The sequence below is a fragment of the Sus scrofa genome, chromosome X (assembly GCF_054392235.1).
Source record: "Sus scrofa isolate SSC_HxYL_T2T_F1_AM1 chromosome X, Sscrofa_HxYL_maternal_Yorkshire_Landrace_v2.0, whole genome shotgun sequence".
NCBI lineage: Eukaryota > Metazoa > Chordata > Mammalia > Artiodactyla > Suidae > Sus > Sus scrofa.
The window spans coordinates 44,719,982-44,745,912 of record NC_139401.1 but is presented as its reverse complement, the minus strand read 5'-3'; the positions used below and the strand labels follow the sequence as shown (position 1 = coordinate 44,745,912).

Here is a 25,931-nt window from a genome sequence, read left to right as displayed (position 1 = left end):
TAAAAAAAAAAAGATGCAAAATAGATACTCAAAACCATATACTCAGACGATCACATGGAAAAGGAATAGGCGGGAGTTCCCGTCGTGGCGCAGTGGTTAACGAATCCGACTAGGAACCATGAGGTTGCGGGTTCGGTCCCTGCCCTTGCTCAGTGGGTTGACAATCCGGGCTTGCCGTGAGCTGTGGTGTAGGTTGCAGACACGGCTCGGATCCTGCGTTGCTGTGGCTCTGGCATAGGCCGGTGGCTACAGCTCCGATTAGACCCCTACCTAGCCTGGGAATCTCCATATGCCGCGGAAGCGGCCCAAAGAAACAGCTCCGATTAGACCCCTACCTAGCCTGGGAATCTCCATATGCCGCGGAAGCGGCCCAAAGAAATAGCAAAAAGACAAAAAAAAAAAAAAAAAAAAAAAGAAAAGGAATAGGCAATATGTATACATATGTAAAAATGGGGTCATTTTAAGAGAACGACGTCTAATATATTAAAGACAAAGCTAAATGGGAAAATGGATGGGAAGACAAAATCAAATATGCACAAATTTACTTTAAACAATTGGAGTTCCCGTCGTGGCGCAGCGGAAACGAATCTGACTAGGAAACACGAGGTTGCGGGTTCAATCCCTGGCCCTGATCAGTGGGTTAAGGATCCAGCGTTGCTGTGAGCTGTGGTGTAGGTCACAGATGTAGCTTGGATCCAGCATTACTGTGGCTGTGGCATAGGCTGGCAGCTGTAGCTCCAATTTGACCCCTAGCCTAGGACCCTCCATATGCCTCGCGGTGTAGCCCTAAAAAAGCCAAAAAAAAAAAAAAAATTAAATTTATTGGTAGTTTCTAGAGACTACATACAAAAAAATCAATAGTCCTACCACCCGAGTGATGATCTGGATGATCTGTTTAATAATTTGGTGTATTCCCTTCCTAGCTTTTTGTTCTATGTATCTACCTATACACAAACAACTAAAAGATACAAATAGAAAATAAATATATATGTATACATTTGTATGTGAATATAATTTCACTCAGCATAAAACTGCTATCTTTCTGCCACCCAGAATCACTGATATAATGGTGCATATCCAACCTTGGTGTCTTTTTTTTTTACAATGTAAATCATGTGGTACATTTTTTATAATGTTTTTTCACGTAGTCAATTACCATGAACATTTCCCCAAATCCTAAAACATAAGAAAAGGTAATTTTTAGTTGGTGCATACTATTCTACCTTACTGATATGTCAGTTTTTACTCAATTGACTATTCGATATTCAATTTCATTTTCGTTTAAATAATATTTCATGAAGGGAGATAATCTGAAAATTAAAAATCTTATTAACTCATAAAATGTGGCAGAAAATGATTATTCTTAAAGATTAACTTGGAAGCCACATTCCTAAGTGAGGTGTGTCAAAGCTACCATATGCCTTTTCTGTAAAGGGTTTGCATTTTTGCCCTAAAGGTGTTGATGAATAACTGTAAGACCTCCTGTTTGAGCTCCTCTGTTTCAGGGATCATGACGATTCAGCCTCCCTCACACCACCTAAGGAAACAGTTTTTCCATTTAAGAAATAAACTGGGATTTTGCCCTCGTTAGGATGAAAAATCTTATGCTTTATATTGTTCTTTCAGAAACGTCATACTGTACTCCACAATGAACATAGCTTAATGTTACAACTGAGTGCTTGTCTGAAACCTCTGTACTGTTCCCGCAAAATGCATGGTATAGAATATGGAATATATTTCTCTCATAATTTCTAACAGTTTTCTCAACTCATTAAGTTCTTAAGTTGTTCCCGCAGCATAAATAACAGGCAATGACATTTAAATTCTTTCTAAAGTCTTTCCCACATCAATATATTCATAATTTTGCCACTTTTGAATTCTCTGAGGTACAGTTCTCCACTCGTGTGTACGGATTCTGGGTGAAAAATTGATCGCATTTATTATATGCTTCTGGAATTATGCTTTTGGGCTGTTTAAGTTAAATGAACATTAGATAGTTTGTGAAGAGTTTTTGACATTCTTAATATTTATAAGGTTACTACCCAGGATGAATTAATATATATAATGAAGTATAATTAGTAAATTATCTCACTCTGAAGTATATTAATAGGTTTTATCTCCTGGGTGACTTTTTTGATGTTTAATTAGAGTTGACTTTCCACTGAAGGCTTTGCCACATTCTCTGCATTCATAAGGTTTCTCTCCTGTATGAGTTCTGTGATGTACAATGAGAGCTGATTTCACACTAAAGGCCTTCCCACATTCACTACATTCGTAGGGTTTTTCTCCTGTATGAATTCGCTGGTGCTTGATGAGAGTTGACTTCCTACTGAATGCTTTCCTACAGTCACTGCATTCATAGGGTCTCTCTCCTGTATGAATTCTCTGATGTTTAATCAGTGGTGACTTTTCACTGAAGGCTTTCCCACATTCATTGCACTTATAGGGTTTTTCTCCTGTATGCGTTCTCTGATGTACAGTAAGGGTTGACTTCTCGCCAAATGCTTTTCCACATCATCTGCATTCATAAGGTTTCTCACCTGTATGAGTTCTATGGTGGACAGAGAGACGTGATTTTCCACTGAAAGTCTTTCCACATATGCTGCATTCATAGGGTTTCTCTCCTGTATGAATTCTCTGGTGAACAGAAAGGTGTGACTTTCTCCTGAAGTCTCTTCCACATTTATTGCACTCATAAGGTTTCTCTCTTGCATGAGTTCTCTGATGTTTAGTGGGGGTAGGTGTCTCATCAAAAGCTTTCCCATGTTTATTGCACTCAGGTTTCTCACCCATATGAGTCCTTTGATGTATAAGGCTGGACTTAGCACATTTGATACCTTCACAAAATGCTTGCCTAATGTGTGTTTTTTCATGTCTAATAAGGTGATATGAACTCTTAAAAGCTTTTGCACATTCACCACATGCAAACGGTTTCTCTCCTGTATGAGTTCGCTGATGTTTAGTCAGAGTTGACTTCTGGATAAATGTTTTCCCACATTCGTTACATTCATAGGGCTTCTCCCCTGTATGAGTTCTCTGGTGTGCAATGAGGGTTGATTTCTGGCTAAAGGTTTTTGCGCATTCACAGCATTCATAAGGTTTCTCTCCGGTGTGAGTTCTCTGGTGTACAACAAGGTTTGCTTTCTGGACAAACACTTTTCCACATTCAGAACACTTATAGAGTTTCTCACCAGTTTGAGTTTGTGGACTTTTATTAAGGGCTTGCTTATGGTAGAGGGCTTTTCCGTGTTGATTAGGCTCAAAGATTTTCTCTTCAGGTTGAGCTTTATCAAGATAAGAAAGGAAGCATAATTGCCAATATGCCTTATATTCATCACCTTTCCTTCTTACATAGCTTCTATTTTGACTAAGTTTAAATTACGTTTGGAACATTTTCCCCATGAATAATATTTAGGGTGTCTTTGTCTTATAGAAACAAAGTCTGTACCTGGATAAGTGATTTTTCTGCACGTTCTGAATTCTTGGCCATTTCCATCCTTCAGTGTTTCATTGCCTTTGGATGCAGTCTGCCACAGAGGTTTGTCTTGGCGTTCTTTGTAGTTATCTATCTGGTCATCAGCTTGCCAGAATTCTAGGGGGGAAATGCAACGAATCATCAAATTTGTAAGTATTTCTATTATATTGTTATGGGATAAAATTAATTCATACATGCCCTGCTGTGAGCTCCTATTAATGGACCTGAACTGATGTGGACGAACCCACCTTAGGTTTCACCACCACCTCTACCTCCTCTGGCTGTAAATACAGAGAAATGCTGGCCCATGTTTCCCAAAAATAATTTTATACCCATTCACAAGCTCAAGACCAAGAAAAGAAATTTATTAGGTGTCAAAAGTGAAATGGGAATTTAAAGTGATGGGGTGAACAGAAAGTAAAGCTTGAGTATTTGCAGGGGAATCCAGACCAGAGGATACAAATATTTAGGAAATTGGAATGTAACTTGTAAGAACCAGAAGAGGGCATCCATCCACTCTTGTTAAGTAGAAACCGGAAAGACTCCCCACTAGTCAAGGAAATTGGAAAGAAGGATGTTATATATAAGAAGTCAAATGCCTGGTTCTATAACTCAATGCACATGATTTTAAGTGTAATACAGAGCCCCCAAGCTGAGAAATTAAACTAAAAATTGGTCCTGTTATTAGTAGGTTTCTAACAGTAATACATATATTCTTATGTTTTTATAGCTTAGGGCTCACAGGATGTCTAGGAGATGCCAATTATCATGAAGAGTTCACAGTAAAAAACAAACAACCTCACAAGGAAATGAACCATCATGGGAGAGAATCAGCAGTTACATTTAAAGATACTTCCATTCCTAGAACTGTAGCTGGGAGAACCATGTGGATTTCAAAACAAATATAGTTCAGCTATTCAAAGAAATAGGGTAAGAACTAGACTATGGGGGGGGGGGGGAACCAGGAAATTTATATATGGGCATTATTTTAAAACCTCTAAAGAGGCTGAGCAGTAGATAGAAGTTGAACTAGGTCACAGATAAAGACAGATTTAACAGACTAGATGACAGATCTTAAATCGCCCAGAATGTAGCATGAAGAGCTAACAATGGAAATATGGTAAGAGAAATAGAGAAATGATAATGTCCAAAATAGGCTTGATAGAAAATCCAAATGGAAGACTAGAGAAAAAGGGAGAGTGGCAACATGACAAGAAATGGGTTAACCGAGCAATCCTGAGATTGCTCTACTTAGAAAGGCCTGCTTGCAAGGTTGGCCCTTGGCTGCCACGTGGGAATTTGGAGTTCAGGAATGTCCTCACCATTCCCTAACTGATAAGGCCGCTTGTACAAACAATGTATAGAAAGGATATTTTCTTTCCTTCTCAGGGTCTGGAGTTTTGGTATGTTCCAGGAAGAATCTATGCATATGAAGATGCTGAGTCTCTAATGGGCTTCCCTAGGCATAAACATCACACATGTGATGTTGCATTTTCACTGCTGTGACAAGTGTGCCCTGAGTGACCCTAGAGGGGAGGGAAAGAGCAAAAGGAACCCTGTACATGGAGTCCTCCAGATGCTGCTAGCGTCTTTTCCCCTTATGCTCTAGGTATATATCCTTACCACATTGCTGTAATAAGTCTTAGCTGTATACACAACTATATGCCGAGTCCTGGAAGTCATTCTGAGAATCTCTGAATGTGGCAGTGGTCTTGGGGAATCCCCAGTTTAGGTAATATTTGAAGAGACAATCACTGTTTTCCGGCATGGGAGAAAGGCATGTATGCTGCCCTTGAATGTCCCGAGTCCAGAGTGTGGTAAATAAAAGCATGTCTGCACCTAGACACAGTTCTGTATAACTGTAAGACTTTGAAGTTAGAAAGTATGCATTGCAAGCTACTATGGAGAAATTTCAAAAATCACCTATAAAGAAAAATTCAATCAACGATAACTGAATCACTTTGCTGTACAGCAGAAATGAATGCAGCACTGTAAATCAACTGTACTTCAACAAAAAAGAGATACAATTAGATCAACGCTAGATTTCATCAGCAAAAAGGATTAAAGGATATTTTCATAATCATGAGAGAAGCTGTCACCTTAAAACTCTATCCCCAGATAAATTACTGCAATGAAAGATGACAAAATAAAGATGTTTTTTGGACAAGAAAAGAAAGAATGTGCCACACACAGAGCCTTCTGAGAATAATGCTTGGTACTTGAATTATTTAGGAGGAAAAGGACTGTGAAAGGCAGAAAGGCAAGTGGGAGAGTTAAAAAAAAAAAAAACAAAACGTCCAGCAACGGCAGGGCAAAAGAGGTAAAGGAAAAGCAGGATATATAGAAAATACAATAAAAGAAGAAATTCAAATATAGTAATAGCACAATAAATATTAACCATACTAATTATAGCCCAACCATATTAAACTGTACTTTTAAAAACCAGCTATGTGTGTTTTCAAAAGACAACTGGAGCAAAATGAGAGAGAAATGTTGAAAAAAAAAATCGTGACAGAGATATATGTGGCACTTAATAACCAAAGGTAAACTGGTCAAACAATGCTTATGTTACACAAAACGGAATGACCTGGATGCCAAGAGCAAATGACAGAACATGAGATTATACAGCGATGTCACTTACATAGATGCAAAACTCTTAAATACACAAGGCAAAACTCTTAAATATACAAATACTCTATTTATCAGAGAAAAAAGTTATATATCTAGACATGTTAAAAATGTATACACCAAAAAAATATATATATATTCTACGATGTATTCCACTTATAAGTTATAGCAGAGAAATTCTGCAAATATGTACATGTACAAGAATGGCAACAAGATATTAAAAACAACCAAAGGCCCACCAATAGAGGCATGGGATAATGGACTGCAATCCTCAGAGTTGGCATGCTATATAGGAGTTAAAATGGATGAACTAAATCTAACACATTAGCATAGGTAAACTCAAAGGGTAAAACACTGAAGGAGTTTCCTGGTGGCTCAGCAGGTTAAGGATCTGGTGTTGTCACTGCTATGGCTTGGGTTTGATCCCTGGCCCCAGAACTCCAAAAAAAAAAAAAAAAAAGTAACACTGAATACAGAAAGTTATGGAAAGACTCCTAAGGTTCTAAGCACTAATCTAGTAAATTTACAAAAAGAATGCTATATTGATTACAGATGCAAATTTATGAAGTAAAAATACAAAAACATGGGTTAGAAGGATACTTGCCAAATTCATAATATTGTTTTTCTGGAGAAGGAATGAAGGACTCAGGAGAGGAAGAGGGAGGCTTCACCTTTATTTGCAAACCTCTACTTCTTTTACTGAAAAAAAGAAAACACCCAGAGTTCCCGTCGTGGCTCAGTGGTTAATGAATCCGACTAGGAACCATGAGGTTGCGGGTTTGATCCCTGGCCTTCCTCAGTGGGTTGGGGATCCGCGGTTGCCGTGAGCTGTGGTGTAGGTCGCAGACGAGGCTCGGATCCCGCGTTGCTGTGGCTCTGGTGTAGGCTGGCGGCTAAAGCTCCAATTAGACCCCTAGCCTGGCAACCTCCATATGCTGCGGGTGTGGCCCTAAAAAGATCAAAAAAAAAAAAAAATTATGGCGGGGGGGACAAACAATACCCTACCACCAAATGACAAAAATCTTAGCATTTGCTAATTCTGAGGGGTAATTATAAGGGTATCTGTAATGACTATGATTTTCTATACTTTTCTGCAGTTTAAAAAGAAATGCCTTAAGGCAGGGCTCTCCATAGCTTCTGGAGAGGACCTTCCAGAAGGGTAAATCCTCTTCCCCATAAAGGCAATGAAAATACTGGCAAAATTATCAAAATCTATCATCTCAGGACCTTGGAAATTAGCCAGAGGCATACAACAGAATAAAAAGCATTTATTTATGAAGAACCAGTGAACCTAAGAACAGCCCAGTCTGTGGTGTTTCACTTGGTATTGCTCACCCCTCCCCCACCTCCGCCCCAAACCCCTGGTTCCCCTACTCTGTGGTCCGGGAGCAGTGAAAACTGGCATCCTCACAGCAACCCAAGGGGGCTCCACCCAAACCTCCATCACTACTTGACCTAACTGGGAGCTCAGCTCCAAGAAAGAAGGGACAGTATAGGGTAATTCCAATCCACAAGAAGAAATGAAGAGCAGCAGAAACGTTAACATGGCGAGCCTGGCTCTGGCTGAAGTCTGAGAATGCAGATTTTGGAATGCTGCCTAGGTTGATAAAACGATTTTTGCCCGGGGCACTGAACACTTGATTTTCTTCTGGGTATCTAGATGCCTGACCATCTGACCATTAGAGGTTGATGTGCCTCTAGAGAGTGTGTGTGTGTGTGTGTGTGTGTGTCTGCACCTGCAACTTGAGACACTGCAGTGACAATGCTGGATGCTTAACCTGCCGTGCCTCAAGGGATTTAATTCCCTGATGTGCCTGTTTTTAGTGGGTTAGTGTGTCAATATGGAATCTCCCACAGACAAAGTGCAAAGGGCTCTCTAAAAGCTTTGCTTGCCACTTACCTGCAGCTGTCTAGCCCTGCAGCATCCGGCTTTGCGTGAGAAAGGGGCAACTACCCCTGCAGGGATTTGTCTTCTAGCAAGTGCCCAGCAATATTGGTGAACATGAACCCTCTATTAAGGCATGAGAGAAATGTCAGAAAGCATGAAATAAAGGGAAAAATATTGTAAGTTTACAGATAGAAAAAAAAATGATACCAAGTATCAATAATCAGAAGAGCTTCAGAGTGCTCTAAAGGAAAATTAAAATCAGAAGACAATGGGGCAATGCTTTCAAAAGTCTAAGGGAAAGAATATCCATCCAAGAACTCTACCCTATGCTCAAATCTCCATCTAGGATGAGGATATAACAAATGCTTTCAGATATTCAAAAATCTCAAAAAATTTACTTCCTGTGGACCTGCGTTCTTTCTTAGGAAAGTACTGGAAGAATGTGTTCCGGTGAAATGGGGAAGAAGACATGGCAGAGAGCCAGCGGGGAATCCAACAATGCAGAAAGTCGAAGGACTCCCCAGCAGGATGGTGAAGAGAGGTGTCAGGATGGTGGCTGGGCAAACAGGAATGAGGATAATCCAGCCAGAAGGGAGTGGTTGGAGGGCTCCCGACAAACTCAGGGCTATGACACTGATAAAACACTTGATAGATCTGGAAGCATTCAGAGTCACTCCAGACCCCTGGTCAGGGTGTTCAAGGTGAGCTGGTGATAAGGACATAGAGAAAGAAGCAAACTGAAACAAGATAATCCTAAAAGTTACGCAGAAAATGTAAATTAATCATATATCACTACATAGCTAAGCTATCTGTAGTATTTATGCAGTCATTACGCTGTAAACAATACTACTGATGGAAACCAAATGTATGGTATAATCACCCTGGGAACATGGGAGAACAAGAAGTCTTTGTATTCCAAAGAAGATACACAGATGGCCAACAGGCACACGAAGAGATGCGCAACATCACTAACCATGGGGGAATGCACATCAAAACCCCAATAAGACAGCACCTCACACCTGTCAGAATGGCTACCATCGAAAAGAATACAAACAAGTGTTGGCATGGATGTGGAGAAAAGGGGATCTTTGCACACTGTTGGTAGGAATATAAATTGGTGCAGCCACTGTGGAAAACAGTATGGAGGCTCCTTCAAAAAACTGAAAGTAGAAACTACCATATGATCCAGTAATTCCATGCTGAAGAAATGAAAACACCAATGTTCCCAATATGCACCCCAGTGCTCGTAGCAGCATTATTTACAATATCCAAGATATGGAAGTAATCTACATGTCTGTCAAAAGATGAATGGACAAAGATGTGAGATGTCTATATACATATGTGTATATAATATGTAAATACACATACATATATACATGCAATGGAATATTACTCAACCATAAAAAAGAATGACAATTTGCCATCCGTAAGAATACAGAGGGACCTGGAAGATATTATGCTTAGTGAAATTAAGTCAGACAGAGAAAGACAAATACTGCATTTTTTGGGAGGGCTATGCCCAGGGCATGCAGAAATTCCTGGGCCAGGGATTGAACCTGAGCTACAGCAGTGACAATGCCAAATCCTTAACTGTTAGGCCACCAGGGAACTCCTGTATGTTTCCACTTATATGTAGAATCTAAAAAATAAGACAAATGAATATAACAAAACAGAAACAGATTCACAGATACTGAGAACAATTTAATGGCTACCAATTGGGAGAGGGAAGGGGGGGCAAGATAGGAGAAGGAGAGTAAGAGATTAAAAACTACTAGGTATAAATAAGATGTAAATAAGACACAATGATGTAATATATACACAGGGAATATAGTCAAAAATGATAATAACTTTAAATAGAGTGTAATCTATAAAAATAGCAAATCAAATCACTGTGTTGTACACCAGAAACTAATACAACACTGTAAATCAACTGTACTTCAATAAAAAAAAAAACTGATATGCAAAAAAGAAGTCTTTGTGTGTGGGGGGGTATGTGTATGAGTGAGTGGCAGAAACAATGAAGTGAGCTAAATCTTTATCTTTCACAGCAGAGAATTTAATTTTTCTAAGCTGTATGTAAATTATAAAGAATAGAGATACTAAAAAATTTTTGTGTATTCGCCACTTATTAAAAAACACATATTTTTTTTCCTTTTGAAGTTCTTCATGTGCCCATTTCATTCTCTTTCTTCTCAGATGATCACTATCCTGAATTTTCTATCTGTCATGCCTTGAATGCTTCTCAGACTTTCGGCTAAAACCAAGTATCATGCCCTTGACATTTGCTATAGTTTTACCATATTTATTTTATTCTTTAAACCTCAGGCGTGATTTAATGTGATAAAAATAAAACATTCTGGAGTTCCCGTCGTGGCGCAGTGGTTAACGAATCCGACTAGGAACCATGAGGTTGCGGGTTCGATCCCTGCCCTTGCTCAGTGGGTTAACGATCCGGCGTTGCCGTGAGCTGTGGTGTAGGTTGCAGACACGGCTCGGATCCCGCGTTGCTGTGGCTCTGGCGTAGGCCGGTGGCTACAGCTCCGATTCAACCCCTAGCCTGGGAACCTCCATATGCCGCGGGAGCGGCCCAAGAAATAGCAGCAACAACAACAACAACAACAACAACAACAACAAAATAAATAAATAAATAAATAAAACATTCTTTAATCAAAAGAGAATACTGCCTTGGGCCAGTAAATGTGAAATCTCAGATAAAACATAATTGTCTATAAAAAGACCAGAATTGACAGAAGACATGGAAAACATGAATAAATCAATAACCTTTTTTTAAAAAATGATAAAATTCACTCTGCAAGCAAAAGTCTTGCCCTAAAAAAAGGGCCTCCTATCCAGATGTTGCTGTAGATAATTTGCTTATTAAACTCTCAAGGAATAGCTACACTTTGGTCAATACAGCTTTAGAAACAAAACAAAACAAAAAAAAGGAAAGTATCCAGTTTCTTTTATGCAGCTAGTATAACCATGGATACCAGAATAAGAGGACAGCACAAGAAAGGAAAATCTAGGCTCTGTCTCATTTCAGAACATTAATGGAAAACTCCTAAGTTAAATATGACGAGTTCCCACTGTGGCATAATGGGGTCGGGGTCATCTCTGGAGCCCTGGGACATAGGTTCGATCCCTGGCCTGGCACAGTGGGTTGGGGATCTGGTGTTGCTGCAGCTGTGGCATCAGAACTGTGGCTAGGATCTGATCCCTGGCCCAGGAACTCCATATACTGCAGGGCAACCAAAAAAGAAAAAAAAAAAATGAGTAAACTGAATTAAATTTTATTTTATTTTTTTTAGGGCCACACACACATATGGAGGTTCCCAGGCTAGGGGTCAAATTGGAGCTTCAGCTGCCAGCCTATGCCACAGCCACAGCAACGTGGGATCCGAGTCGCATCTGCAACCTACACCACAGCTCACAGCAACGCCGGATCCTTAACTCACTGAGCGAAGCCAGGGATCAAACCAGCATCCTCATGGACCCTAGTTGGGTTCATTAACTGCTGAGCCATAAAGGGAACTCCCCTGAATTAAATTAAAAAAAAATGCTTTACAACTAAGTAAAGTTCAGTGTAGGAATGCAAGAACAGATCAACATCAGAAAATCTGTTAATAGTAGCCTAGTGGTTAAAGACTTGGCATTGTCACCGCTATGGCTCAGGTTCAATCCCTGGGCTAGGAGTTCCTGTCGCGGCTCAGGAAACAAATCTGAGTAGTATCCATGAGGATACAAGTTTGATCCCTGGTCTTGCTCAGTGGGTTAAGGACCTGGCATTGCCATGAGCTGTGGTGTAGGTCACAGACACGGCTCGGAACTGGCATTGCTGTGGCTGTGGTACAGGCCAGTGGCTACAGCTCTAATTTGACTCCTAGCCTGGGAACCTACATATGCTGCAGGTGCAGCCCTAAAAAGACAAAAAAAAAATCCCTGGGCTAGGAATTTTTGCATGCCACGGACATGGCCCCCCCCAAAAAAAAATCGATTAATATAATCCACCACATTTGATAGATTAAAGGAGAACAGATACAGAAAATAAGCATTAGAGAAAATATGACAAACATTCAGGATTTTTTAAAAAAAAGTCCTAGTAAACTAGGGATATAAAAGGAACTTTTGATGAAAGGTATCTTTCAAAAAACCACAGCAAATATACTTAGTGGTGAAAGTTTTAGAAGTTACATTCCCTCTTCTGTGCCTCAGTTTCTCATCTATAAAATGGTTAACAACCAGTCTGCTTCACAGGGCCATTCAGAGGATTAAACTCTGTAATGGGTACACTGCACACAGAATACTGCATTTGTAGCACCCAGCAAGTACTCACACATTGCCTATCACTGTCCTCATCATCATTTCCATTAAAATCAGAAACAAGGAGTTCCCGTCGTGGCGCAGTGGTTAACGAATCCGACTAGGAACCATGAGGTTGCGGGTTCGATCCCTGCCCTTGCTCAGTGGGTTAACGATCCGGCGTTGCCGTGAGCTGTGGTGTAGGTTGTAGACACGGCTCGGATCCCGCGTTGCTGTGGCTCTGGCATAGGCCGGTGGCTACAGCTCCGATTCAACCCCTAGCCTGGGAACCTCCATATGCCGTGGGAGCGGCCCAAGAAATAGCAACAACAACAACAACAACAAAAGACAAAAGACAAAAAAAAAAAAAAATCAGAAAGAAATGAGGAATTCACTATCAGTGCAACTATTAAACACCGTACTACAAGCCCTGACTAACAATGGGAGGAGAAAAGGACATAAAATGCAATTGGAAAGGAAAAGACAAAATTGTTTTTATGAAGATAACTATTCACATAGAAGACCCAAGAGAATCTAAAAACTTAGTGATTTTTTTTTTTTTGGCCACACCTGCGACCCACTGAGAGCAAGGCCAAGGATCAAACTCACACCATAGCAGTGACTTGAGCTGCTGCGGTGCCAGCAGCTGGATCCTTAACCCACTGTGCCACAAGGGAATTCTTCAAGACTATTAGTATTAATAAAGGAATTCAAAAAGGTTTCTGTACACAAGTTGAATATGTAAATACCACTGCATTATCATATATTACTATAACCAATTTGGAAACCTAATAGGAAAAAAAGATTCCAATCCCAATTGCAATAATAGCTAAGAGGTATTTAGGAATAAATTTAACAAAAGATGTGCAAGCACTTCCTAAAGACAAGCTTAAAACACTATTAAATGGCAGAAAAGACAAGCTGACTAAGTTCACTGACGGTAGAATTCAATAAAGATGTCAATCCCACAGTTCCCACTGTGGCGCAGCAGAAACAAATCTGACTAAGAGCCATGAGGTTGCGGGTTCCATTCCTGGCCTCGCTTAGTGGATTAAGGATCCAGCATTGCCGTCAGCTGTGGTGTAGATCGCAGACGTGGCTCGGATCCTGAGTTGCTGTGGCTGTGGTATAGGCTGGCAGCTGCAGCTCTGATTCAACGCCTAGACTGGGAACTTCCATATGCCAAGGGTGGGGCCCTAAAAAGCAAAAATAAAATCAAATAGGAGTTCCCATCGTGGCGCAACGGAAACGAATCCCACTAGGAACCAAGAGGTTGCGGGTTCGATCCCTGGCCTCGCTCAGTGGGTTAAGGATCTTGCCGTGAGCTGTGGTGTAGGTCGCAGACGCAGCTTGGATCCTGCGTTGCTGTGGCTGTGGTGTAAGCCGGTGGCAACTGCTCCGATTAGACCCCTAGCCTGGGAATCTCCATATGCTGCAGGTGCGGCCCTAAAAAACAACAACAACAACAACAACAACAAAAAAAAACCAAATAAAAAATAAATTCCAGGCAGATTTTAAGAAACTAAAAAGCAAAATTTGAAGTTTTTAGAAGAAAATTATATGACGTCTTTCTGAGACTAGTGCAGAAAAAAAGGTCTGAAGAAAAGAGACTCATGCAGAAAAAAGGGTCTGAAGCTACGCACTAGTGCATGTAAGACAGATAAACAAGAAGGACTTACAGTATAGCACAGGGAACAACACTCGTTATCTTGTAATATATCTTGTAATAACCTATAATAGAAAAGAATCTAAAAAAGAACCTATCTATCTATCTATCTATCTATATATATATCTGAATCACTGTGCTGAACACCTGAAATTAACACAACATTGTAAATCAACCATATTTCAACAAAAATAAATGAATAAAATTATGTTAAAAAGGTCACTATTCAATATAAGAGCTTAAAGAAGAAAGAATATCAACATTACATACATATGGTTAAAACGAAGAATCTGGATATATTTATTAGCATGAGAAATTAGACTAGAACACATCTAGGGCAAACTGAAAGTTATAGTTCTCTGTAGTCTCTAGTCTTAGTTTAGGGATTACCAATATACATTTTTACCTAGTATTCCTACAACAACCCTCACCTTTTGGCTGTTAGCTAAGAAAGGGTTGGGGATGAAAGAAGGGAATAGGCATTTATTGAACATCTCCTCTGTGCCAGGTATTATATTGTATGTTCTACATTAAAAAAAATTAATACCATAATTTTATGGGGGCAAAAAGGGTCTGAAGAAATAATAGCCAGAAAGCTTCTCCAAAAAAGACATTAATTTACAGATTCAAGAAGCTTAGCACAGCAGAAACAATATAAGCTCAAAGAAACACCCAGAAATATTACAACCAAATATCTGGAAATCTAAGTTAAAGAAAAACACCTTTTTTTTTCTTTTCCTTTGGGCCATGCTCATGGCATATGGAAGTTCCCAGGGCAGGGATCGAACCTGTGCCCCAGCAGCGACCCAAGCTGCTGCAGTGACAATGCCAGATTCTTAACCCACTGTGCCCCAAGAGAATTCCCTAAAGAAAACATCTGGAATGCAGCGAGTAAAAAGGAAAAAAAGCACACTGCCTATGAGGAAACAATGATTCAAATGTTCTCATCAGAAATAATAGAGGCCCGAAGATAATGGAACATCTTACAAATACTTAAGGAAAAGAAATGGCAACCCAGAATTCCCAACTGAAGCAAAAATACTCAATATAGTTTTCAACTGTATTATATCTACATACATTTTAAACCCCTCGGACAATGTTAAATTTTTTGCTTTCAGCTATCATACATATCTTAAAGAATTCAAAAGGGGGAAAATAGTCTATATATTTACCCAGATATTTTATCAATTCTGCTGCTCTTTTTAATCCTAAAATTCCATATTCCTCTTTTTTTTTTGTCTTTTTGCCTTTTCTAGGGCCGCTCCCTCAGCGTATGGAGGTTCCCAGGCTAGGGGTCGAATCACCTGCAACCGCCGGCCTACGCCAGAGCCACAGCCACGCGGGATCCGAGCCGTGTCTACAACCTACACCACAGCTCATGGCAATGCCGGATCGTTAACCCACTGAGCAAGGCCAGGGATCGAACCCGCAACCTCATGGTTCCTAGTCGGATTCGTTAACCACTGCGCCACGACGGGAACTCCCCATATTTCTCTTTGATATGATTTCCCTTCACCCTGAAGAAGATCCTATATCATCTCTCTTAGAGAATCTTTTAACTTCATCTTCATTCTTGAATATTTTTGCTTCAGCTGAGAATTCTGGGTTGCCGTTTCTTTTCCTTCAGTATTTGTAAGATGTTCCATTATCTTCGGGCCTCCATTATTTCTGATGAGAACATCACAGTCATTGTTTCCTCATAGGCAGTGTGCTTTTTTCCCCCTCTTTCCTGACTGCATTCAAGATGTTTTCTTTAGGGAGTTCGCCGTTCAGAGTGGAAGGAAATCATATCAGAGAGAAATACGGAATTTTAGGATTAAATAAAGAGCAACAGAAATGGTGCAATATCTGGGTAAATACATAGACTGTTTTTCCCCTTTTGAATTCTTTAAGATATGTATGACAGCTGAAAGCAAAAATTTTAACATTATCTGAGGGGTTTAAAATGTGTGTAGATATAATACATTTGAAAACTACAACATCAGGAGTTCCCGTCGTGGCTCAGTGGTTAATGAATCTGACTAGGAATCATGAGGTTGCGGGTTCGATCCCTGGCCTTGCTCAGTGGGTTGAGGATCTGGCGTTGCCGGGAGCTGTGGTGTAGGTCGCAGATGCGGCTTGGATCCCGTGTTGCTGTGGCTGTGGTGTAGGCTGGCAGCTGCAGCTCCGATTAGACCCCTAGCCTGGGAATCTCCATATGCTGAGGGTTCGGCCCTAGAAGAGACAAAAAAAAAAAAAAAAAAAAAAAAAGAAGAAGAAAACTACAACATGGAGGAGGGAAGGGAGGGGAACTACATTGCTATAAAACTTCTACCTATGACTTAAAGTCTTCAAATGTAACTATAGAAGTGAAAGGTTAAGTATGTGTATCTTAATCCCTAGAGTAACCACCACATTAAAGAAAAATAAACACAGGAGATGTTGACCAAAAGCAAATAGATGTATTTAAAATGAAATATTTAAGTGCAGTTGCATTCCCCATGCCTTCCAAAGTACCAAATATGACTGAGATAAATTTTTATAGACCTAAATAACTTGAAAGATACACTATATGACTCAGAAGACTCCTTCCAATAGCGTTAGTATTTCAATGATCCACCAAGTCAGTATAATCCCAAACAAAATCCCGGTGGGATTTTGTGCAGAAATTGGCAAGCTAATTCTAAAATTTATATGAAAATATCAAGGATCTGGAATAGCCAAAACCTTATGAAAAGGACAAAGTTGGAAGAGTCATAGGACTTGATGTGAACACTTAATGCAGGTTACAGTAATTAAGACAGTGTGAGAAAAAAAAAAAAGGAGTTCCTATTGTGGCTCGGTGGAAACGAATCTGACTAGCATCCATGAGGATGCAGGTTCGATTCCTGGCCTCACTCAGTGGGTTAAGGATCCTGCGTTGCTGTGGCTGTGATGTAGGCCGGCAGCTACAGCTCTCATTCGACCCCTAGCCTGGGAACCTCCATATGCCGTGGGTGCGGCCCTAAAAAGACAAAGAAAAAAAAAAAAAAGACAGTGTGGTGTTGGCAGGTAAACCAACACAGATGTGTTCAACTGTTTTTGACAAGGGTGCCTAGATAAATCAACGAAGAGACAATCTTTTCAAAAATGCTGCTGGAACAATTATTTATACAAATGCCCTCCCCCCAAAAGAAGAAAAACAATGACCCTTACTTCATACCATTAAAAATGTTCATCTCATTATTGGTCATAGGCCTAAATATAAGAGCTAACATTATAAATCCTCTGAAATACAACATGAGAAAATCGTTGTTACCTTAGGTTACAGTATTGTTATATAGGGCACGAAAAGCATGGACTATAGGAAAGAAAACTATAGGAATTCTGTTGTGGCTCAGCAGGTTAAGGATATGGCATTGTCACTACAGTGGCTCAGGTCACTGTTGTGGCATGGGTTCGATCCCTGGCCCAGGAACTTCTGCATGCCATGGGTGTGGCAAAATAAATAAATAAATAAATAAATAAAATAAAAAGAAAAATGTGACAAACTGGACTTTATCAAAATTAAAACTGTCTTTTCTTTTTGAAAGACGTTGTCAGAATAAAAACCAGCCACAGCCTGGAAACAAGTAAACGCTTGGAAGACACAGAGCTGAAAGAGGGCTTGCATCCAGAATACATAGAGAACTCTCACCATTTAAAAATAACAAAAATGGCAAAAGATTACAAGAAACAGTTCACCTACGATATACAGATGGCAAATAAACACAGGCAAAGATGCTGAACATTAGTTACTGGAGAAAAGCAAATTAGTACTAGAGTGAGAGACTCTTACACCACTAGCAGAAAGACAGACTAACAATATTAACAATGCCAAGTGCTGGCAAGGTAGCCAAGCACCTGGAACGCACATATGCTGCTGGTGGGCGACCCAAATGGAGCGGCTATGCTGGAAAACAGTTGGTGGTGTCTTGTGACGTTAAACATACACTTACCACATGACCGAGCAATCCCACTCGAGAGGTTTACCCAAGAAATATGAAAACATATGTTCATACAAAGACCTGAACGGGACTGTTCATATCAGCTTCTTTCATAATGGAAACTTGGGAAAAATTCAGAAGTGCATACACTGGTCCCTGGATAAGCAAATGGCATAGCCTTTGTCTACAAAATGGAACAAACTGCTGATACACGTCACGACATGGATGAACCTAAAAAGTGTTAAGGGAAATGAAAGAAGCAAGATACCTTAGGCTACATAACCATAAGATTCATTTACATGACATTCTAGAAAGAAAAACAAACTAGAAGTAACAAGATCAGATGTGGGAGTGGGGGAGAAGTTTAATTGTTTCAGGGGAATGAAAATGTCCAATATCTTGATTGTGGTGGTATTTAAATGACTATATGTTATCACTATATAGGACTGTACACTTAAGAGAGGTGAACTTCATGGTATATAAATTTTACTTTAGTAAACCTCACTTTTTTTTGGTCTTTTTAGGGCCATACCCATGGCATACGAAGCCCAGGGTAGGGGCTGAATCAGAACTACAAAGCTGCTGGCCTACGCCACAGCCACAGCAACAGGGGATCCAAGCCACATCTACAACCTACATCACAGCTCACGGAAATGCTGGATCCTTAACCCACCGAGTGAGGCCAGGAATCAAACCCACATCCTCATGGATACTAGTCAGATTTGTTTCCAGTGTGCCACAACGGGAACTCCTAAACCTCATTTTAAGGAAAAGAACACAATTATATCAGAATCTATCATGACAATACATGAAAAATACTTACGAAAGTTAGGTTAAAATATTACCACATACAACCCACTATCACATTGTGATATTTATGCATTTCCTTTTATTAAAATATCTGTTAAGCATTAAGGACAGAAAAAATACTAACAAACAATGAATTCTAGTTAATGATATGCCTGTGGAAGTATTTAGGTGTAAAGTGTACTGATTTTCACAACCTACTGTGCAATGTATCACACACAAAACATAAGGGAGACTGATTTCAGGAAGAACAAGAGGAATTGGTACATAGATAGATAGGTGATAAAGCAAATTATTTACTGTAGGCTCTAGGTGGTACTATATGGATGTTCAAACTATATTTCTTTTTTTTCAAACTATAATTCTTTTGCTTGTTTTGTCTGAAAATTTTCATAATAAAGTGCTGGGGAAAAAAGAAGCCGATAAAGAACAGCAGAGTAAACCCAAAGCAGCAGAAATGTAAATAAAAGGAGAAATTGACAAAATGGAAAACACACTGCAGAGAAAATTAACAAAGGTAAAAGTCCTTTCTGTGAAAAGCTCAACAAACTTAAAATAATAAATAAAACAGTGTCTACAAACAATAAATGCTGGAGAGGGTGTGGAGAAAAGGGAACCCTATTACACTGTTGGTGGGAATGTAAACTGGTGCAACCACTGTGGAAAAGAGTATGGAGATTCCTCAGAAAACTAAAAAGAGAATTACCATTTGATCCAGCCATCCCACTCCTGGGCATCTACCCAGAGAAAACCATGACTCAAAAAGACGCATGTACTCCAGTGTTCATTGCAGCACTATATGCAATAGCCTAGACATGGAAACAACCTCAATGTCCACCGACAGAGGCGTGGATCAAGAAGATGTGGTACATATACACAATGGAATATTACTCAGCCATTAAAAAGAACGAAATACCAGCACTTTTAGCAACATGGATGGACCTAGAAATGACCATGCTAAGTGAAGTCAGTCAGAGAGCGAGACACCAACATCAAATGCTATCACTCACATTTGGAATCTAAAAAAAGGACACAATGAACTTCTTTGCAGAACAGATCCTGACTCGCAGACTTTGAAAAGCTTATGGTTTCCAAAGGAGACAGGTTGGGAGGTAGGGGGATAAGCTGGGAGTTTGGGATGGAAATCCTATAATTGGGTTGTGATGATTGTTGTACAACTATAAATGTAATAAAAATTCATTGAGGAATTTAAAAAAATAAAATTAAAAATAAATAAATAAAAAAATAAATAAAACAGTGAGGCTACTCTTGCTACTTGGATCTTGACAGGCTTTTTTTTTTTTTTTTTTTTTTTGGCCACGCCTGTGGCACGTGGAAGTTCCAGGGCTAGGGATCGAACCCATGCCACAACAGCAACCAGAGCTGTATCCTTAAACTGTTGTGACACTGGCGAACTTGAGATTTTTATTATCTCAGAATGACCAGAGAATTTATGAGACCTGTCAGAAATTTCATCCAGGGGCCAGAGAATACAGTCCTTAAAGTAGCATGAAGAATGGAGGAATGGGGGGAGTTCCCATCGTGGCTCAGCAGTATCGAACCCGACTCGTATCCATGAGGATGCGGGTTCGATCCCTGGCCTCGCTCGGTGGGTTAAAGAGGCGACGCTGCTGTGAGCTACGGTGTAGGCTGGCAGCTGCAGCCCCCATTCGACCCCTAGCCTGGGAACCTCCATGTGCCGTGGGTGTGGCCCTAAAAAGCCAAAAAAAGAGAAAATTCCATATGGCTAATAACAACAATAAAGAGAGTGATTAGCATATACTGCAGACTTCCTTTATTCTGGGCACCCTTTTTGGTGCTTTACATTCATCGACTCATTAAATGCTGACAATCCTGTAAGTTCTTGCATTGGCCCCATCCTACAAACAGGCAGAGAGGCTAAGCCACGTGGGCAAAGCCTGTGAGGGAAGAAGACAGACTCTGAATCCAGGCTGTGAGCTCCAAAGGCCAAGCTCTGCACCACTGGGTTGTGGAAGAATAACAAACCTCCTCTCTCCCACCGGGTCCAAGATAATCCAAGCAATGCTCAGCCAAAGCCCCACACCTGCATGAATGAGCCTGCGATGCAGGCTCGTGCCTCTAGGGGTTTGTGTTCCAGGCAGAGAAATAAGCCACAGGCACTTGGCTAGGTTTAAAGAAAGTTAGCAAATGGAATGCAAAAACAGAAGCTTGTTACCTTACTGAAAGTGACAAGGCAGCCAACAAAGAAACCAGGAAAAACAGGAATTTAACAAACATCACTGAAGAGCTGGGGAGCAGAAGGCCAAGGTGTAATTGAGCGAAATCCTTATTTTTCATGGAGGGGGAGAGAGAGAACTGAGAGCTCCAGAAATGCTGGTGTGAAGGTATGGAGACGTACGGAGATGCTTATCAGAGGAATTAAAAACTGAAGCCATGGAAAGTCTACCCTTGGAGCTGTGGCTGGGAATGCACTGCGAAGACTCTGGACCCTGTAATGCTTTGCACCCTTAAACATGTGCACCTCATACTTTTAATATAACACAATTTTTAATATTAGGGAAATGTGGCTCAAAGGGTGGCAAGTGCCTCTTGAGTGTGTGCTTCCTCCTTCCAGGATTATATGGAAATAAGAATGAGACTCAGGGAGTTCCCGTGTGGCTCAGCGGGTTAAGTACCTGGCTCTGTCACTGCAGCGGCTTCAGTCACTGCTGTGGGGCTTGTTCAGTCCCTGGCCTGGGAACTTCCACATTCCGCAGGTGCAGCCAAAAAAAAAGGGGGCGGGGGGAGAATGAGACTCAATGTCTGGAAACACTGGAAGCAGGACAAAGCAGGGCATTAGCAGACCAGAAACCCTGATGAATCTACAGGGCAGCAGATACGGGGCTGACTGAGCAATAGAGATGGAACTGTAGCCCAAAACGTCCCTGGCAGAAGGTATACAGGGAGGCTGTGAGTGAGAGGGTGCATCTGCCAGGCAGGAGCAGGTGCCAGGGAAGCCATCCGGGGAGTCACCCGGGATCAGCTGGGTCCGCGTCTGACTACAGCTGCTGCTATGAAACTAATCTCCAAGTCGCTGTGGAAAAGCAGATTCAGATTCAGTAAATCAGAGCTGGATCCCAAGGGTCTGCATTTCTACCCTGAGCCGGGGCCAGGCTGCTGGTCCTTGGACCACAGGGAGGAGGAACACGGCTCTAGACAGACTTCTGCGGGATGGGCCACCGAGTGGCCACTGCGAGTGAGAAGAAAATGAAGAAGACTAACATGGGAAGACTTTCTGGATCCCCGTAAGGGGCCCAGAGCAGAAACAAACCGAAAAGGAAAGCAGCAGCACTGAGACACTGCTCATTGAAGCATGCCACGCTGGGAGTAATATGCTATTTTTTTCTTTTTTTCTTTTAACGGCCACACTCGTGGCATATAGTTGTTCCCAGGCTAGGGGTCGAATAGAAGCTACAGCTGCCGGCCTAGGCCACAGCCACAGCAATGCGGGATCCAAACCGTGTCTGTGACCTACACCACAGTTCACGGCAATGCCGGATCCTTAACCCACTGAGCGAGGCCAGGGATGGAACCCGCAACCTCAGGGATCGTAGTCGGGTTCATTAACTGCTGAGCCACAAAGGGAACTATTTATTTTTTAATAAACAGAGACAATACAAAAGACAAAATAGGTGAGTGGGAGGGAGGTACTGATAAGAGGAGGTATCAAATCAGAGCTGGAAGAGCCCAAGAGAAATAAGAAAACAGAAACCTGGGTGAGCTTGACATTGTTTGGCCACAAAGTGATGGCGGACGAGGAGGGGGTGGGTGCCTAGCCTGGTAGAGGTGAAGGTCACGAGCAAAGCTTTTTTGTCCATCCCAACTCCAATAAACCAGATAGGATAATGTCCTAAGGATAAAGACTCCGTGTTTCCAACTTCAAAGGCCCAGAGGATGCCAAATACAGAGGAAATAGCCCTCCATCTGCATCTCTTCTGATGAAAACATGAATGCCCAAGACAGGGCAGAAGTCCTAACGGCTTCTAGAAAGGAGAGAAAGGAGAAAAGGCAGGGCACGTCTCCCTAGCCCAGATGCTGGAAGGTAGAGATGGGATGTAAAGAACTACAGGGACCACCTCTGAACCCCAAGAACAAGGGGCTGCAGAGGGGCGGCAGGTGAGGCATCATGTGGGTGTTACAGGGCTCGTTCCATCCGACCCGGGTCTTGTCCCCAAGTCTGGGCTTTCTGAGAAGAGCTCCCGGGCACGCCCCCGAGGCCAAGCTCTGGCTGGCCCACCAGGTCCCCTTGCCCCGGCCTGACTGGCCCGGCGCCCGCTCACCTGGTCCGCTCTGCGTTGGGGCTTCTCCATCTGCCTTCCCGGCCCCCTCTGCTTGTCCCAAGCTGAAGATCCCCTCTGGCTGGGCCACGAGGTATCCTGTTGAGGGGAAGGGACACAGGACCTCGTTACTAACGCCTGAGGCATTCCGGCACCGGGGACCCATCCTTGCAGGGCGGAGGTGGGCTGGCCTCGGGGGCTGGCCCTGAGCACAGCAGGCCGGCCCTCCGTGCGGAGCATCCCGAGCAGGGGGCAGTGTTGACAGTGAGCCTGAGGCCCGACTCATCCGGGGCCCACACGGCCCTGAGCAAGGAGCAGCCGAGAGGGAGACACGAGGGGCTGTGCCCCGTCACCCTGTGGCGGGTCCCTCACCCACGGAGAGCAGGTGACTGTAGTTCTCCAGCGTGACATCCCTGTAGAGGGTCTTCTGAGCGGCGTCCAGCTGCTGCCACTCCTCCAAGGTGAAGTCCACAAACACGTCCCTGAAGGCTGACGTTTCCTGCAACAGCACATTCCTCTTTAGCCCAACAAGGGCACTGGCATTGAGAGGGCAGAGGCCAGCGATGTCGCGAAATAGCCTCCAATGCACATGGCAGCCCTCCACCACGCAGCATCACATGGCCCAAACGGCCAAGCGTTCCGATGTGAGAAAACTAGGGGTTGACCAAATACACAGTGAAATGGAATGATGGTACAAAGGGCCAGAATGTGCTGTAATATGTGAAGAAGGAAAGGGGGATTCTTATTTCAAGAGAGATAAATATGCACACATGGTTTCTAGAAGAACGGATGAAAAATGCAGGAGACATGGGGACAAGGCGAGAGGGAAAACTTTTTCTCCTTTTAGGGAGGCACGTGCAGCCTATGGAAGTTCTTGGGCTAGGGGTCGAATCAGAGCTGCAGCTGCTGGCCTACACCACAGCAACAACAGATTCAAGTCCAATCTGTGACCTATGTGGCACCTTGCGGCAACTCCAGAGCCTTAACCCATTGAGTGAAGCCAGGGATCGAACCTGTGTACTCACAGACACTATGTCAGGTCTTAACCGGCTGAGCCACAACGGGAACTCCAGCATCCATATTCTTAAGCAACGCTGATCTATAGTTGCCTTTCTTGTGGAATCTTTATCAAATTGAAAGCTAAGGAGCTTCACAAAATGAATTGGGTGCCTTTTCATCTCACGAAAGCCTGGAAAATTGCATCACAGAAATTATCTGGTCTTTTAAAATTAGTGAAAGCAGTAATTATGAAGGATTTGGGAGGACAGATTTAACATTGGAGCACCTGATTTCCAGGTGAAACCTCCACACTACTGTACCACGGAGCTTATAGGTACATAGAAAGCTGTTCAGGAGACACCCCTTACAAAGGAAAAGCAAACACAAAAAGCCCGAATGTTCATGAATAGAGACCTAGTGATGATACAGCCGTATCATGAGATGGGAACTGGAATAATCCATACAGCTCTGAGGAATCACATCCACAACACAACTGGGTGGGAAAAGCCAGATGGGGGTGGGAGTACGAGGCGTTGGTGCAAAAACACACACAGCGTTACATACGTATCTGCTTGCAGTTAAACTGGCTCAAATGCATCTATACCACGTTATCGCCAAGCTGTTAACAGCAGGCATCTCTGAGGACAAGTGTATGGAAATAGGGGTGTTTCAGTGACTATGTTTAGATGCATATTAGAACATTAAGCATGGATTCACTTTCATTATTTTACGTGATAAAAAGAAAAAAGTGAACTAGAAGGAAGGTAACGTCCTGAGACAGAGAAGAGGAAAAGATGAAGCCAAGTTCCCAAAGGGAGGTAGCTGAAAGGTGTCCTTTTTCTTTTCTTTTTTTGGGTCTTTTTAGGGCTCCACCAGCAGCATATCAAGTTCCCAGGCTAGGGGTCGAATTGGAGCTGAAGCTGCCGGCCACAGCCACAGCCAGCCAGATCCGAGCCACTTCTGCGACCTCACGGCAATGCCGGATCCTTAACACACTGAGCAGAGCCAGGGATCGAACCTGCGTTCTTATGGACAGTAGTTGGGTTTGTTACCACTAAGCCAGGACGGGAGCTCCTTTTTCTTTTTTCCCCGGTGGGGAGGGGAAGGACTGGAGCACCTGAGGTAGATTATAGACTGAATAGAGACCAGTCAGAGCCGAGGGGACTAACAGATTTTTCAGGTTTGCAATATAATCTCCTAATTGCTGACTCCAATTTACTGGAAACGAAGTAGAGGGGCCATCAGGAACTCACCTGGGACATGGCCAACCCGCTCCACCCACGCAAAGGATGACGATCTACAGAGGCAGAAGAAGCAGGAGGGTGGGCATCAGTGCACACGGCTGTGAGGCCACGTCCCTAGCCTAACCGCAGTCACCCGGGCCCCGGGGAGAAGGACCTGGAAACTGCCCGGTAGCTGCCGCCTGTTCCCCTGGGAGCTTTGCACATGAATTTATTTTCTCTTGCTGGACAGACGTGTGACTTGTATTTAGAGACACCTAATCAGAAGCCGTTAACAACCTGATGCCTCCTTTCCCTCGAGAATTTTATGCCTGGAAATTTATCATCGAAAAGCAGCCATAAGTGGGCACAGGTTTGTTAACTATTCACCAATTTGGAAGCAACTAAACCTCTATCAAAATGGGACTCGGCCCAAAACTAAGACACATAACATGGGAAATGCTACATGGGCTTTGGAAATGCAATGGAGGAGTTCCCGCTGTGGCACAGTGGGTCACGACCCTGACTGCAGCGGCTCGGGGCACTGTGGAGGCATGGGTTTGAGGCCCGACCCTGTGCAGTGGGTTCAAGGATCAGGCAGTGCCACAGCTCCACAGCTGTGGCTCGGGTTCAATCCCTGTCCCACGTGCCGCGAGTGTGGCCATGGCGGGGGTGGGGAGAGTGAAAATCCTGTTCTCATTTCTTAA

The 25,931-nt window shown here is 42.4% G+C and overlaps 1 protein-coding gene across 1 annotated transcript; it reads right to left on the bottom strand.

Annotated features, from left to right (window-relative positions):
- Positions 1-878: 878 nt before the first annotated feature.
- On the bottom strand, positions 879-25,688 carry ZNF674 (zinc finger protein 674). The gene is given in 5 exon segments (NM_001435207.1): positions 879-3,284; positions 3,449-3,592; positions 23,009-23,104; positions 23,378-23,504; positions 24,031-25,688. Coding segments are annotated over 5 exon segments (1,701 nt in total). The 5' UTR covers positions 24,184-25,688; the 3' UTR covers positions 879-2,103.
- Between the last annotated feature and the right edge of the window lie 243 nt (positions 25,689-25,931).